Source organism: Protomyctophum bolini (assembly GCF_963924005.1).
Source record: "Protomyctophum bolini genome assembly, chromosome: 17".
In the NCBI taxonomy this organism is placed as follows: domain Eukaryota; kingdom Metazoa; phylum Chordata; class Actinopteri; order Myctophiformes; family Myctophidae; genus Protomyctophum; species Protomyctophum bolini.
The window spans coordinates 876,521-892,126 of NC_137878.1; the positions used below are offsets into that span (position 1 = coordinate 876,521).

Here is a 15,606-nt window from a genome sequence, read left to right on the forward strand (position 1 = left end):
TCGTACACAGCCTGTACACAGCCCTCTATCAAATTTAGGTTGTAGTTTTGTTTCGTTTCAATTTACCCCCCACACACACAATTCAATTCAAAGGGCTTTATTGGCATGAGAAAACATACGTTTACATTGCCAAAGCACACACACACGCACACGAGGGGGGGGGGGATCTTCCATGTTTGGGAAAGTGTGTGTGTGTGTGTGTGTGTGTGTGTGTGTGTGTGTGTGTGTGTGTGTGTGTGTGTGTGTGTGTGAGAGAGAGAGAGAGAGAGAGAGAAGTGAGTGACTGTAACATTGTGACGCTCAGCACCGTACAAGTAGACTAGTGTTTGCATGGAGTGATTGCTACATTTGGGGAGAGGGAGAAGAGATCGAGGCTCAGCGGCCTTTAGTGATTGCTCTGTTTGAGTACAATAATCATACATGAAATATTTTACATGCATAGATGACAGTATAAAACACATTGACTGTGAGAGAGAGATAGAGCGAGAGAGAGAGTGTGTGTGTGAGAGAGAGAGAGAGAGGGAGGACGGGGAGCAGCATGCGTTTCTTTTTTCGCTGGCATCATTCTTACAAGACATAAACTGTAATCGGCCAGTCGCCTACAGTGGATTTACATTTATCACACTGCGTAATCTCCCGTTGACAATATCATTTGCGTGGGTCTCTCTTTCCACCCACTGACATCTCTTTTGGCTAAACTTTGAGCTAAGATTGAAGGGGACGGGAGCAAGCTCTAGACGTCGGGTGTTGCTTTGCATACGGCAGCTTGTGATAATATACGAGCGACTCATTTGATTGATATGTAACTGAAACTGAACACACACACACACACACACACACACACACACACGGGGTGTGCGAAGAGAATCATACTAGCGATAACAGAAACGGGGCAAGTGTTCTTGTTACGTCTTACGAGCTTGCTAGTCACGTCTTACGTGACAAGAACACTTGCCCCGTTTATGTTATCGCTAGTATGATTCTCTTCGTTCACACACACACACACACACACACACACACACACACACACACACATGGAAGACACACACACACACACACACGAAATCAGCTTGTTGTGAGAGGGAACAGAAAGCCTCTCGTCTGTCTCTCTCGCTCGCTCTCACAAATCAACCTGTCTTTCGTCTTGGTGCTTTTCCTACCACCAACGACAAGGGGGCGGCAGAAAAGCAACCATTTGGGGTTGGGTTTTTTTAGCACATGATTTCAGAGTGTTCCTACCATATATGCGAGTTAAAGTCGCAGTCACAAGTTGCGCAACAGTCCCGTCTATTGAAATCCAATTAAAAGTGATTAATTTCGGGATCACGTCTTTGGCTACCAGTGCATAGTTAAATTGGTTACGGGATTACGTCTAGGGCACCTAAACAGTTTTAAGGAGAACTCCTCCTAACGCTATGGGCCAGAGTTAAACTAATGTTAGCTAACTTAGCTCCCATGCTAGCTAGTAGCTACCCTCGTAAGAAAAAAACACCACCACCCAGATCGGGTGGAAGCTGCTGATATCACTTTGCTTGTGCCCGTGGATGGGAAATAAGATTTAAAAGGTTATGGAAGCGTGGATGAAAGCACATATGTGTGCAATGAAGTTGTGTCATATCTGCGACGTGTTAATTTGTTGTTAAACATGGAACCTGCAGCATTAGGCAAGTTGTGTCTGTTTTAGAACGTTTCAGTGGTTGAGCTGCAACAAACATCCTCTTGCTGCTTAAAAGATACAGCTACAAATACACTGTCTGTGTAGCTTTGCATCTTTGTATCTTTTGCATCTGCCCGTGTGAGCACAGCATCACGTGGTAGAGTAGAGACATCCGCACCTCCCCTTCCCCTGCCCCACACCGCCGCTGTGCATACCGAGCCACATCTCCAGGTGCTCCATAGCCCAAAATAGTTATATGCAGCCCTGAATTGTACAGGCTGCCAACAGTGGATCGTGAGAGACTGATGCAGTATGTACAGGTTGCTGATGTTGCCTCTTCCTTCTAGACCTCCCGCTCCTCCCTGTGTGTAAAGAGGAGCTTTCTCCTGAACGGCAGGAGAGGAGCTCCAGCCTAGTCCAGGAGGAACCACAACCTCCACAGATTAAAGAGGAACAAGAGGAGCTACTTTTAATACCAGAGGAGGCTGATGGGGTTGATACTCCCTCAGGTAAGAACTGCATTACTACAAATGTAAACACACTGAACAAGTATACTGAATTGACCAACATGTTTCTACATAAGTCGTTGACTGTTGTTTATGTCACAAAGCAGTATCTCTTTGACTTTGTGTCTATTGTGAGGTCTGAACCAACAACAAGACACAAGAGGCAGTATTCAAGGTAAACCCACACTTTTCACAGGAAAGTGTCAGTCGAGCAGGTAGGTGAACAGGTAGGTAGGGGAGAACGGGGTAAGATGAGCCAGCGGGTATGTTGAACCACCCCCTTTATCTAGAAAACTAGAAAACTGTGTTGCCATGTGACCTTAAATCTAGTAAGCATCCATCATTTACACCTGGCTGTGACGTTGGAAAGTACAAAGCATTATTTTACACAAAAAACTGTTTTTGTCGGTCAAAGTAAAATTTCGACACATGTAAAATGACTGTTATACTAAGCAAAATGTACCTAGGTCTAAAATATAATATCATATACGTTGATGAATTGCCAATGGATAGAACCTAGGGTTGCCACCCGTTCCGTAAAATACGGATTCGTCCTTTATTTGAGCATTAAATGATGCGTCCCGTATTGAATCAATACGGAACGCGGTTTGTTCCGTATTTTCCTAAATGCCCCCTGCGCGATCTGTCACACAACGTCATCACTGAATTTAACAATAATGAACAAAATAAAACAGGAAATATTAAAGACAGCACGATTGTTCTGGTCACGCAGGACCTCCCACGAGCATAAACAAAAACCTCCCCGTGGCTGCTGATCTGCTTGTGTGCGGTGTGCTCTGCTCTCAATTGCGCTGTGGCGACGTGCCGAATCCAGTGCGTGTCTCGCCGGCCGGCCACACCACGCTGTTTAAAATGTCTAGTACTAGAAGTTCTACAACAGCAGATTCTCCACCGTCTCAAAAAAGAAAACGCCTTAAAAATATAGACGTGAGTGCAGGGAAGAGGCAAACCCCTGGCTTGACAGCGTCACGGGAGATTAATATAAAGCAAATTGCAAAGTATGTCGGCGTATGTTTTCTGTGGCGCATGGGGAACTGTTTGATAGCAAACAGCATGCTTCAGGGATCAACAGTATGATCACAGAACACCCAACAAGAAGTGTCACAGTTCTTCATGACTGAAACTGCCCCTGAGATCGATTTGGTCTATTGTCCTGCCCATGCAATAGCCAATGGCTGCTGATGTGGGAATAATAGCCAAACTATTTCAGTAGACTATTATGGTGGATTGTTTATTGTTATTATTATTGTTTGAGGAAACTGGACCGCATGGTACTGGGTCTGAGGCCCTGGAATTGGCCATTCATTTTGTTAAATTTAGGTCAAAAAGATGATAAAAACATAAAAACACAAAGAATGTGCACGCATGCACGCTATGGGGCCCCCCAACACATTACCGGCTCAGGAGCCCTCATGGGGGTTAATCCGTCCCTGATTCAACCGCTTATCCGTAGTCGGGTCACAGGGGAAACAGCTCCACCAGAGAGCCCCAGACTTCCCTCTCCAGAGCAACATTAGTAACTTCCTCCTGGGGGATCCTGAGGCCTTCCAAGGCCAGTTAGTCGATAACCCGATAACGGCGCTGCTTCGCCGCGTGGTCGTATAAGTGTTCCTTATTTCAAGATCTCAAAGGTGGCAACCCTAATAGAACCATGTGAATCATTTAGCAAATAAATTGTCTGAAGTAGCTTATTCTTAGTCATTGTTTTCTAAAATGGTGGCTGGGGTAAAATGAACCAATGTCCGGGGGTAAATTGAGTCAATGGGAATCATTATTCATATTTTTTTAATTAAGTCTTTGCTACTCAAATTATACTGAATATTAACAATATTGCAAATATAAGGTTCTGAATAACACACTTTATTTAATTGTCCTAATATTGTTTAAATAATACATAAACAAATAAATAAGGCTATTTGCAAAAGGGAAAACTGTTATTATATTATTATCGATAAATGAATACATTATCTGTTCAACTTTAAGCTTCTAACATTAAAATATCATGTGGTTCAACTTACCCCTCGACTTGGATCAACTTACCCCTTACCTGGGACAAATTGAGCCACATGACCACTTGTTTTTAAAAGGTCATATTTTCATGGCCCTTTGTCATAGATGCTTACTCATCATTTGGGACAAATTGAGCCACATGACCACTTGTTTTTAAAAGGTCATATTTTCATGGCCCTTTGTCATAGATGCTTACTCATCATTTCAATTGATAGAAGACATCCTGCAATATGCCTATGGGTAGATCACACCCACGTGCAATCTCATTTCTAAATTAGTATTATTGTTTTTACAGCTAAAATGACCGATCAAACACTCCGATCCAAGCACTCCATTCCAGGACTCCGCTTCAGCACTTCGTTCCAAACAGCGTGGTCATAGCAGTGTTGCTGCTCCTCCTCGAAGCAGAATGCAGAGCAGAGCAGCAGCAATGTGACAGCTAGCCCTATGGTAGTATTATATTAAAAAAGACCCAACAGCTAAATTATAGTCACAAACCAAATGGAATATTAGGTTTTGTAACTCAGTGTACAAATGAAACCAAATGGACCCTAACTGGTCAATTTCTACACTCAAGAGTTAAAACACATTGGCTGCTACAGAATCCAGTCAGGCCTATTCTTCTGGTGCTATGGACTTAACATTGAAGGAAGGATTTTTTTCGGGGCCCACAGCAAAATGTTCTCTTATAGCGAGAATACATTTAGATTTTACCATCTTCCATTCTGGAGATATTGACCTTTTTGCAACACCTGCTTTTGACTGAAAGTGATTATCTTGGAACAGCAAGCAGAGTTATGGAAGGTTTAAAGTCACAGACATTGACAGGCAGATATAAAAAATGAACACAATAAATATGCCTACATCCTATACACCAAATGAAAGCCCTGAATGTGTAATTTTACGAGGAAAACAGTACACATTGATCCCATCTACAGTTTGTCAGTAATTGGTTATTGAATGCAGCTTGTGCCCACCAGAGATAACTTCAGAGAGGAACAAAATAAGGCCTATAGTGACATATAAATAATATATACCGTGTGAAACAGAAGACTATCTGATATCATAAGAAAAAAACTTCTACTGTAATAATAATAAAAATCACACCCCTGTGAAGTGAGTGGTGCAACTCTGTCCCATATTCTGTTCTCTACTTATTCAATACAGCTCACTATATACGGACTGAGGCAGAAAGTCATGTAAACCTTTTATTTACAGTTTGGTCTGTAAACTTCTACTGTAATAATAAAAATCACACCCCTGTGAAGTGAGTGGTGCAACTCTGTCCCATATTCTGTTCTCTACTTATTCAATACAGCTCGCTATATATGGACTGAGGCAGAAAGTCATGTAAACCTTTTATTTTCAGTTTGGTCTGTAAACTTCTACTGTAATAATAAAAATCACAACCTGTGAAGTGAGTGGTGAACTCTGTCCCAAATTCTGTTCTTTACTTATTCAATACAGCTCGCTATATACGGACTGAGGCAGAAAGTCATGTAAACCTTTTTATTACAGTTTGTCTGTGGTGCCCACATTATCAGTGGCGTTTACTGCAGTAAAAGCCACCAAGTTATCTCTGGTGGGCGCAAGCTGCATTCAATAACCAATTTCTGACAAACTGTACATGGCATCAATGTGTACTGTGTTCTTTTTTATATCTGCCTGTCAATGTCTGTGACTTTAAACCTTCCATAAGTCTGCTTTCTTACCCGATGAGGAGGAGGATGACGATGATGATGAGCGCCTCGCCGAATCCATCTCACAGATTGCTTTCATTCCCTCGATCGCACTAACAGGGGACATCAAAATCTTGATCAAAGTCCCACTATCCAGCGTTGTCATTAGGCCTAGTACTTATCCATCTGTACATGTCTGGGCATGTAGATAACCGGCAGTGATGATGTACGGCAAGAAGAGAAAAAAAACAAGAAAAAAAGAGCGCATCCACAGAACACACCAGACACCACCACGGTGTATATAAACCGTTTAGGATGGGGAAAAGTTTTGTTCGTTATAATAATAATAATAATAATAATAAAACTTTATTTGTATAGCACCTTTCATGACATGAAATGCAGCTAGTGCTTTACAGAGCAATGGAGAAAAAAAAGAAAAGCAAGGCAACGGCATTAAAAAACCAGCAGTAATAGCAGTAAAGTAGAAAACAAATCAATATTGGGGGCGCGGTTCTGCTGCTGACCCAGTGTCTCATCTGTCTGTCTCGTCTGCTGTTCTTTTATGTATTTTATGTCGTTTTAAGCAATCGCACCCCAGTTGTTTAATCACTGAAGTATGGAGTTTACACGGAAAAGTCGGCGTCCTCGCCTATACTCGCGATCAGCTGTTATCGCTCAGGCACCCAGACAAACCAGGAGACACTGTTATGGATTCACTGGACAAGTATCCACAACTTAAAAATACCGGGACGCAAAAATGGAATAAAGATAAGAAACGAGGATCAAGAGGTGGAGTGAGAGCCAGATTAAGGAGGCGCGGCAGCAGACATCCTTTGCCGATAATAACTTTTTCTAATTTCCGCTCTTTGAGTAACAAAATGAATGAACTGGTCGCTAAAGTTAAATACGACAACGAATTCAGACAGAGCAACCTCATCTGTTTTACAGAGAGTTGGTTAAAGGAGATGTCAGACCCAAATCTGCCAGGTTACACAATAATACGGGCTGACAGAGACACCAATACGTCACAGAAATCTATTGGTGGTGGCTTGTGTGTCTATGTTGACACACGTTGGGCTACCCAGTATAGCAGAGTGCTACAACAACGCTCTGTCCCGCGTAGTTAACCAACCCGTTCTGCTGCTAGGGGACTTTAACTCTGAACTGTCCGATCACCTGCCCACTCTACACCAGTACGTGGACTGTCCGACCCGCCTGGCACGCACCCTGGATAAGTGTTATGGCAACATACCAGACGCCTACAAATCCACCTGCAGGCCTGCCCTGGGGAAGTCTGACCATAATGTCATACACCTACTCCCACGCTACAGGGCTGAGACTGGAAAAAACAGTGACCAAGGAAATAGTGACCTGGACAGAGGACTGTAAGGAGGAAATGAGATGCGAGTTGGAAACGACTGACTGGCTATTTCTTAACTCATGTGACACCCCACACGAACTGATTGACACATCTGTTTTGTTTAATGAAAGTAAAATCATGCGAACTAAATCTGTCAAAATATTCCCAAATAACAATTTATGGATGTCTAGTGATCTGAAGGGTTGCATTCGTGAGAAAAAACGTGCTTTTAAAAATGTTGATGTTGGAGGGAGGGCAGAATCCACTTTCCGGCCGGTAAACAGCGTCGGCCGGTCGTTTTAAGGGCCGGCCTGCCGGCCGGTTGTTAAAAGGGCCGGCCGGTTGTTACAAGGGCCGGTTGTTAAAAGGGCCGGCCGGCCGGATTTTTTATTTTTTATTTAAAGTTAATTTAATTTAATTTAATTTTTATTTATTTTGGGGGGGGGGCAGGGACCCCCAGGAACCCCCAAATGGTAACTCTGTCCTTTCTCAACCGTTTTGGACGGGGGTGGTCTCATTTGAATCGTGTCGCCCCCCCGGGGGCATCATTGGGGGTCTCAAAGTTGGGGGACCCCCCAGGACCCCCAAATGGTAACTCTGTCATTTCTCAACCGTTTTGGACGGGGGTGGTCTCATTTGAATCGTGTCGCCCCCCCGGGGGCATCCTTGGGGGTCTCAAAGTTGGGGGACCCCCAGGGATCCCCAAATTGTAACTCTGTCATTTATCTACTTTTTTGGACGTGGGGGTTAGCTTGTTGCACTTCCTCACTCATAATTTTCATTGTAATGATATTGACATTCAATTCAAATTGTCATATATTTAATTATGATGCATTTAATTTGTATAACAGCATTTTAAAAATCAAATCCTCTTAAAGTTAATTTAGACTAAATGTCAAGGCAAAATTGTGTTAATATTTATTCATATATTTTCTATGATAAATTATACAGTTATAGTTTATGTGAGAATAAATTAATGTAAAATACACAAATGTTCAAACATGACAAATGACTCAAGTTTAAAATCAGGACAAGTTGACGTTTAGGAATGTATATTTATTTTTGCGTAATCAGTCTTCTTTTCCTTTATATATACAATGACCGTCCATTTTAGTTGTTTTTTTCAGTCAGTTCCATGTCATTTTCCAATAATTTTCTGTTCTTTTTATTTTAGTCAGACGATTCTGTAGAGGAGTCTGAAGATTCCGCCGTGCTAGTCTCACCAGGCTGTAAGGACATATAGGATAACAAACATTAATACATTTTCTGTTGATACCAAAATATTTGTGTTTGCGTGTGAATCCCCTCAACTTTTTAAATCTTTTTTAAGAATTGTTCCTTGAAATTCTACAATGTTCGTTTTTGTAAAGTCTAAATATTAAAGCATTACAGTACATCGCAACGAAAAAACCAACACATTACAACTTTCATCACACCGTTTGGAAGGTATTTCTTCCACCGCCTTCCATTTGGCATCTCCAGTGCTCCCGAAATCTTCCAGAGGGAGATGAACAACATTCTCAAAGACCATGAAGGTACAGCAGCCTTTATGGATGACGTGATAATCTATGGAGAGACCCCCGAGGTGCATGACCGAAGGCTGGAGAGAGTGTTACAGACACTGAAAGAAGCTGGGCTGAAGCTCAATGAAGAAAAATGCAAGCTCAGGCAAACACAGATAAAATTCCTAGGTCACATTGTCGACAAGCATGGTGTCAGACCTGACACAGGAAAAGTGGAGGCCATAGGAAACATGCAGCCACCGAGGAACACCACAGAGCTTAAGCGCATTCTGGGCATGGTCCACTACTTAGGCCGTTTCCTACCACATCTGGCCGACGTCACACGCCCTCTCAACGACCTGCTTAGGGCTGACAGCGCATGGGTCTGGGGCCCAGCACAAGAAAAGGCTTTCATTCAAGTGAAGCAGATGCTGACAGAAGCACCAGTTCTAGCCTTTTATGATGTAAAAAAAAACAACAACTGTGAGTGCAGATGCCAGCAGCTATGGGTTGGGAGGGGTTCTGCTTCAAGAAAGTGGGAGACACCTAAGGCCTGTCGCATACTGTTCTCGTACCCTGTCAGACGCTGAGACCAGGTATGTGCAGATAGAGAAGGAGTGTTTGGCTGTGGTCTGGGCATGTGAAAAGTTCTCAAAATACCTGTATGGCTTAGACGGCTTCATTGTTCACACAGATCACAAGCCATTAGTCCCGCTGTTCAACATCAAGGAGGAGGAGGCCACACAGGCAGCGTGGCCAATGTCAAGTTCACGTCTGGACGAGGTCAAAGAGCAGACAAAGAACGACCCGGAGCTACAGGCAGTGATGCGGCTGGCCTAAACGTGCATCTCAAGTCCCAGAAAATATCAAGCCGTACTATACAGTGAGAGATTCTCTCTCGACATGTCACGACATGCTCCTCTACGGAGACAGGATTGCCATTCCCGGAAGCCTGAGGTCAGAAATGGTGGAGCGCCTGCATGATGGGCACATGGGCATCGTAAAGTGCCGTGAGCGTGCCAAACAGAGCGTATGGTGGCCAGGCATTGGCAAGGCGCTACAACGTTGGATAGAGAGCTGCAAACAGTGCCAAGTGGCGAAGCCTACTCAGTCCAGCGAGCCGCTCATGCCAACCCCGTTGCCCGACAGACCCTGGCAGATGGTGGCCGCAGATCTCTGCGAAGTTGACAAGAAACACTACCTAGTGGTAGTCGACTACTTTTCCAGATACCTGGAGATAGCCTACTTACCTGACATGACAAGTGCCACTGTGAGATCTCGCCTCAGTGCTATCTTCGCCAGGTGGGGTTACCCGTCTCTTTTCGTGAGCGACAACGGCACTTGTTTCAGTGGGCGCCAGTTTCAAGAGTTTGCCAAACTGTATGACTTTCGTCACGTCACCACAAGCCCACATTTTCCCCAAGGAAACGGAAAAGCTGAACATGCTGTGAAGATCGCTAAGCATATCCTGAAACAAAAAGATCCCTCGCTTGCTCTTCTCATCTACAGAGCCACCCCCATTCAAGCCACGGGCTACAGTCCAGCCCAACTGCTGCTAGGCCGCCAGTTGCGGACCCCCATTCCTACACCGGAGGAAAAGCAAAATCCTCAGTGGCCGGACATCGCTCTGGTGAAAGCAGCTGACTCCAGAGCCAAAGCAGCCTACAAGCGAAACTATGACAGACGTCATTCCAGCCGCCCGTTGCCTCAGCTCAACCCGGGTGACTCCGTTGCTATCAGACTCGACAACCAGAAAGGCTGGTTACAAAATCTACAAAAAAACTATGTACAGTTGGGGGGTCATACATCTGATTCTATGAAGCTTGAGTGTGGGGTACCACAAGGTTCGGTCTTGGGACCTAAACTTTTTATTTTGTATATTAATGATAATTGTCAAGTGTCAAAGTTAATGTTTGTTTTGTTCGCAGACGACACAAATTATTTTGTTCAGGGGATAACTTAAAAAGTGTAGCAGAAAGTATTACAAATTAAATGGTTAAATTAAAAAGATGGTTTAATATAAATAAGTTATCATTGAATTAAAAAAAAAAAAAAAGTTTATGATTTTCTCTAATTTGAAAAAGGATGAAATTATTCTCTCTATAGATGGAGTGAATATGAAAGAGTGAATGAATTTAGGTTTTTGGGTGTTATATTAGATGAGAAATGATCATGGAAAAATCATATAGCATATATAAAAAAATTATTTTTATTTTGAACAAAGTAAAATATGATTTGGATACGAATTTATTGAGGATGTTGTATTGTACACTGGTTTTACCATATTTTATTTACTGTTTGGAAGTATGGGGCAACTCATTCAAGAGTAATATGACTCCTTTGATTATGTTACAAAAAAAGAGCGTTAAGAATCATATATAAAGAAGATTTCAGAGCACACACCAATAGGCTTTTTATGTTATCAGGTATTTTGAAAATCATGGATTTTGTTGAATTACGAACATTATTGGTGGTGTTCAGAGCGAAAAACAGATCATTACCAACACAGTTACAGAAGTCATTTGTGTTTAGCTCAGAGGATGAGGACCATAGAAGAAGACATGATTTTAAACATCTGTTCGCTCAGACTACACTAAAACAAAATAATGTGCACTTCTGTTACAGGTATAAAGTTATGGAATTCACAAAACCAGAAGTTGAAGAGTTGTACAACAGTGTTTCAGTTTAAGAAAGGGTTTAAAAAGGAAAAAATGATAAAATATGAATTGGAAGATTAGACATAAGTGTTATTTTGTTCCCTCAGCGTTGTTGAGCTCTATGTTCTTTTGTCCTTTGTTTTTCTTTCTTTTCTTTCTTTTTTATTTGACGTAATCATGGTGATATATAAAATGTATGGTTGGTAGCAGCATCAATTAGATGTTTTTTTTTTTATGATAGGGGCAGGTATAAATAAGATTTATCTTCTTCCTGCTCCTTTTCTTTTCTGCTATGGAATATGTAAAAAAAAAAAAATTACAAAGTAAAAAAAAATAATCATGTAAAAACATTACTGAAATGAAATAAATAAATATGAAATGTATAATACTTTATTATTTATATTATTCATTTGTTATTTATTATTACAGTACTATAATTTTGTACCATGTAATTTGCATGCATGCTATAGAAATTACCACTGACCAGCTGAACCTCTTCAAATGGCTTCAATATGGCGCACATCTCCTCCACTATATTCCATTCCTCCTTGGATAGAGAGGAGATATCTGCGTTCATGACGGACAGGGTTGAGACGATGGGGATAGTGGGGCAGATGACGGTAATAATCGTTCACTTGCGGATACAAGCACCAAAATTGGCACACATACTCCTTAGGGGTTGCTCTTTTGAAAAAAGCATTGTGCCAAAAAAAAGCAAAGATGGCGGCCATTTTTCAAGATGTCTGACATTGAATATACAGTAATATTGCATTTTGCAATAAAGTCCCATAGACTTGTTCTATTTGAATGATCTTGGTGTCAAATAATACATTTTTCACTATGTAGATTCCAAATTTGGACCCATGGACTTACTCACTGGCTTCCTTGTACCATATATCAGTCCCGTAACCCTAATATTCTGCTAAATTAGAGGGTTGTGTTATGTCTGACTCCGGTAAAATGGATGGCAGTTTATATCTTGTTATAATTAGATGTTTAGTGTGTGTGTGTGTGTGTGTGTGTGTGTGTGTGTGGGGGGGGGGGGGGTAGCTCAAAAGAGTGGATGTCAACGCACAGCCATGGTACACTGGTGGCACCGCTGCTGTGAAACTCAGCATGGGGTTCAGTATCAGTTGAGTAATTAGCTTGGTGTAGCTGAATATTGACTTCAGTGCCCCAAATGTTGTCTAATAAGCCCTGCATCAGTTAGCTTGTACCATCAGTTAGCTTGTACCTTGTACCATATATCCATACCGGAATCCTAATATTTTGCTAAATTTGAGGTTCATGTTACGTATGACTCGGCTAAAATGCATGGTACATGGCACTGTGGGATCATCTTTGACCTGTTCGACTTGGGTACAAGACTCCTGCCGACATAGCTCTAGGGGTCATGGAGACACGCAAACTGGATTAGGCTTTTATTTTTATTTATTTTTGTATTATTATTATTATTATTATTATTTGTACAAGTAGGTGCAGTAGGCCTATACTTGTTTTTCACGTACTGTCTTGGTGCTTGGATGAGTAGGCCTATACTGCAACGCTTCTAAACCTCGCACCTGCAGCTGCACAGTGCCGTGCAGGTCAGACCAAAGGAGTAGCATTTGCATCGACTGCAGCATTCCGATTTGCATCCACACTTTGTCAGCTGCTGGAAACTCTCTGCAATGGGTGGGATCTCTGTCCAAACAATCTGCCACAGATCTCCTTTCTTGGTCCAGCCCCAGTTTTCAGGAGTCTGCATTTCTGGTTGACATACTGTTGACTGATTCCAGATGCAGGCCACTTTAAGTTCTGTCTTTGGCCAAAAGCAACCCACAGTTGCTGCAGACCGAGCTCCTGAAGTGCCTGCAGAACACTGACTGCAATGACGACAACATCTGTGTCGTTTGCTTTGACCATGATGACCTTGCTGCCTGCTTCTGTGGCATGCCTGGCATGCACAAAGATCCGTGTGTCAGCTTCATGACTGCATGGTGCCACCCCAGCGGCATTGATAGTGCTGTTACTGATAGCATCTTCTTCCTTGGTCACAATTACCACATTTGGTGTGGCCACACATGCTAGCTAGAAAGTTGAATAGCTTGGCTTTGTTGTCATTTTCTCTCAGAAAGTTTTGCCATTTTGAGGGGATTTTGCCCAAACCTTGTCGAACTCTTTTTGGGGGAAGGAGGGGCAGTTCAAAGTTATGTGCCTTTATATTGTGTGATATGTAATGTAAAGTTCACCATATTAAACAATTATCATCGTTCTAGGCTACAGTTGTTTGTGGACAAAGCGTAATCTGTTGATACTTTGTCCAGCCACTACTCTGCTTTGAGGTACAAGATTCAAACCGTTTATAGTATATTTGTATTGTTTTTCCTAGACTTGCTGCACATCCCTGTGTGTAAAGAGGAGGTTCCACCTGAAGAGGAGAGGAGCTCCAGTCTGGTCCAGGAGGAACCACAACCTCCACATATTAAAGAGGAACAAGAGGAGCTACTTCAAAGACCAAACATGGCTGGTGGGTCAACGTTGACATTACTAGCAGTGAAAAGTGAAGATGATGAAGAAAACAGAGAGACAGAACCTATAGCCGGCACCTCAACTGAACACATGACAACACAAGCTGATGTAGAGGACTGTGGAACATCACAACCAACTAGTGATGACCAGCTCGTATCTTCACACTATTCTGAATCTGACACTGAAGACAGTGATGAGTGGGACGAGACCAGGGGAGATCTGTCAGCTTCAAACACACTGAAATTACAAACTGACTCCATGAGGAGTCACACAGGGAAGAAAAGTTTTAGCTGTACATATTGTGCCAAAATGTTTAATCAGAAGGGAAATCTAAACACACACATGAGGATTCATACAGGCGAAAAGCCATTTTCTTGTACAGTATGTGGTACAGGCTTTACTCAGACGGCTCATCTAAAAATACACATGATGTCTCATACAGGGGAAAAGCCATTTTCTTGTACAGTATGTGGTAAAGGCTATGTTAGCACCAGTAGTCTAAAAACACACATGTTGACTCATACAGGGGAAAAGCCATTTTCTTGTACAGTATGTGGTAAAGGCTATGTTGGCACAAGTAGTCTAAAAACACACATGATGACTCATACAGGTGAAAAGCCCTTTACTTGTACAGTATGTGGTAAAGGCTTTGTTAGCACAAGTCGTCTAAAAACACACATGATGACTCATACAGGCGAAACGCCCTTTTCTTGTACAGTATGTGGTAAAGGCTGTGTTAGCACAAGTCATCTAAAAACACACATGATGTCTCATACAGGTGAAAAGCCCTTTTCTTGTACAGTATGTGGTAGAGGCTTTACCCAGACGGGTCATCTAAAAATACACATGACGACTCATACAGGCGAAAAGCCAGTTTCTTGTACAGTTTGTGGTAAAGGCTTTACTCATATGGGTAATTTAAAAGTACACATACATACAGCTCATACAGCGGGAAAGCCTTTAGTTTAAGACATATGATCAGTCTAATACAAGAAAGCTAGAGAAGGAAAAGACGCCAACACAATTTTCTCTGTCACAGTCGATGGCAATATGCTGCCGAAACTGCGGGGAATACATTGGTGTCAATGGAGTCGAGTGGACAAGCACACAAACCATGCTGAACCCTTGTAAAATAATCACTTCTGGAAACTAAAAGAAAACATATAACACATTATTGTCTACTGTGTTGCTTTTTGATGTGTACACTGTGTGATTTTATAGAGCTATCCGAGCTATAAGAGCACAAATAAGTTTTTATTTTTTTATATATATATATTTTTTTCATCCCATGATTTTGTAACCCATTTTTCACCCCTGTGTCAATCATCTAATGTGATCCTGGGCTCTACACACCCTCCACCAACCTAGTCTCCATATATGGGGGACAAGGGGAGAGCAACGGACTTGAACTCATGCTTCCTTCATGCCTGAGTGTCCAGGTTGCTCCATTACACCTGACAGGGGGGAGTTTCCCTGGTTGGACGTAGCGCGTGGAAGGAACAGGTGCTAAACAAATACGTGTCTGAACGTGAAGACTGTCTGCAATTCCAGCTGGCAGATTCGTCACAATGGGTGACTGAAGCAGACATAGACTGCGTGGACAAGCTTATAAATAAACACTTTCTGAATGATTGAGACCATTGTAAAATAATCACCTCTGTAACATATCAGAAGACATCACACATTACTTTCTTGTTTTTCAA

General features: G+C 42.2%; 1 protein-coding gene across 1 annotated transcript in view; it reads left to right on the forward strand.

Annotated features, from left to right (window-relative positions):
• Window positions 1-14,991, forward strand: part of LOC308331370 (uncharacterized protein) — a 38,603-nt gene extending 23,612 nt beyond the window's left edge. The window contains exons 2-3 of the mRNA XM_080786787.1: window positions 2,005-2,166; window positions 13,764-14,991. Of these exons, the coding sequence (XP_080642913.1) occupies window positions 2,005-2,166; window positions 13,764-14,872 (1,271 nt within the window). The 3' untranslated portion in view covers window positions 14,873-14,991. The remainder of the gene's footprint in view (window positions 1-2,004; window positions 2,167-13,763) is intronic.
• The last annotated feature ends 615 nt before the right edge of the window (window positions 14,992-15,606 follow it).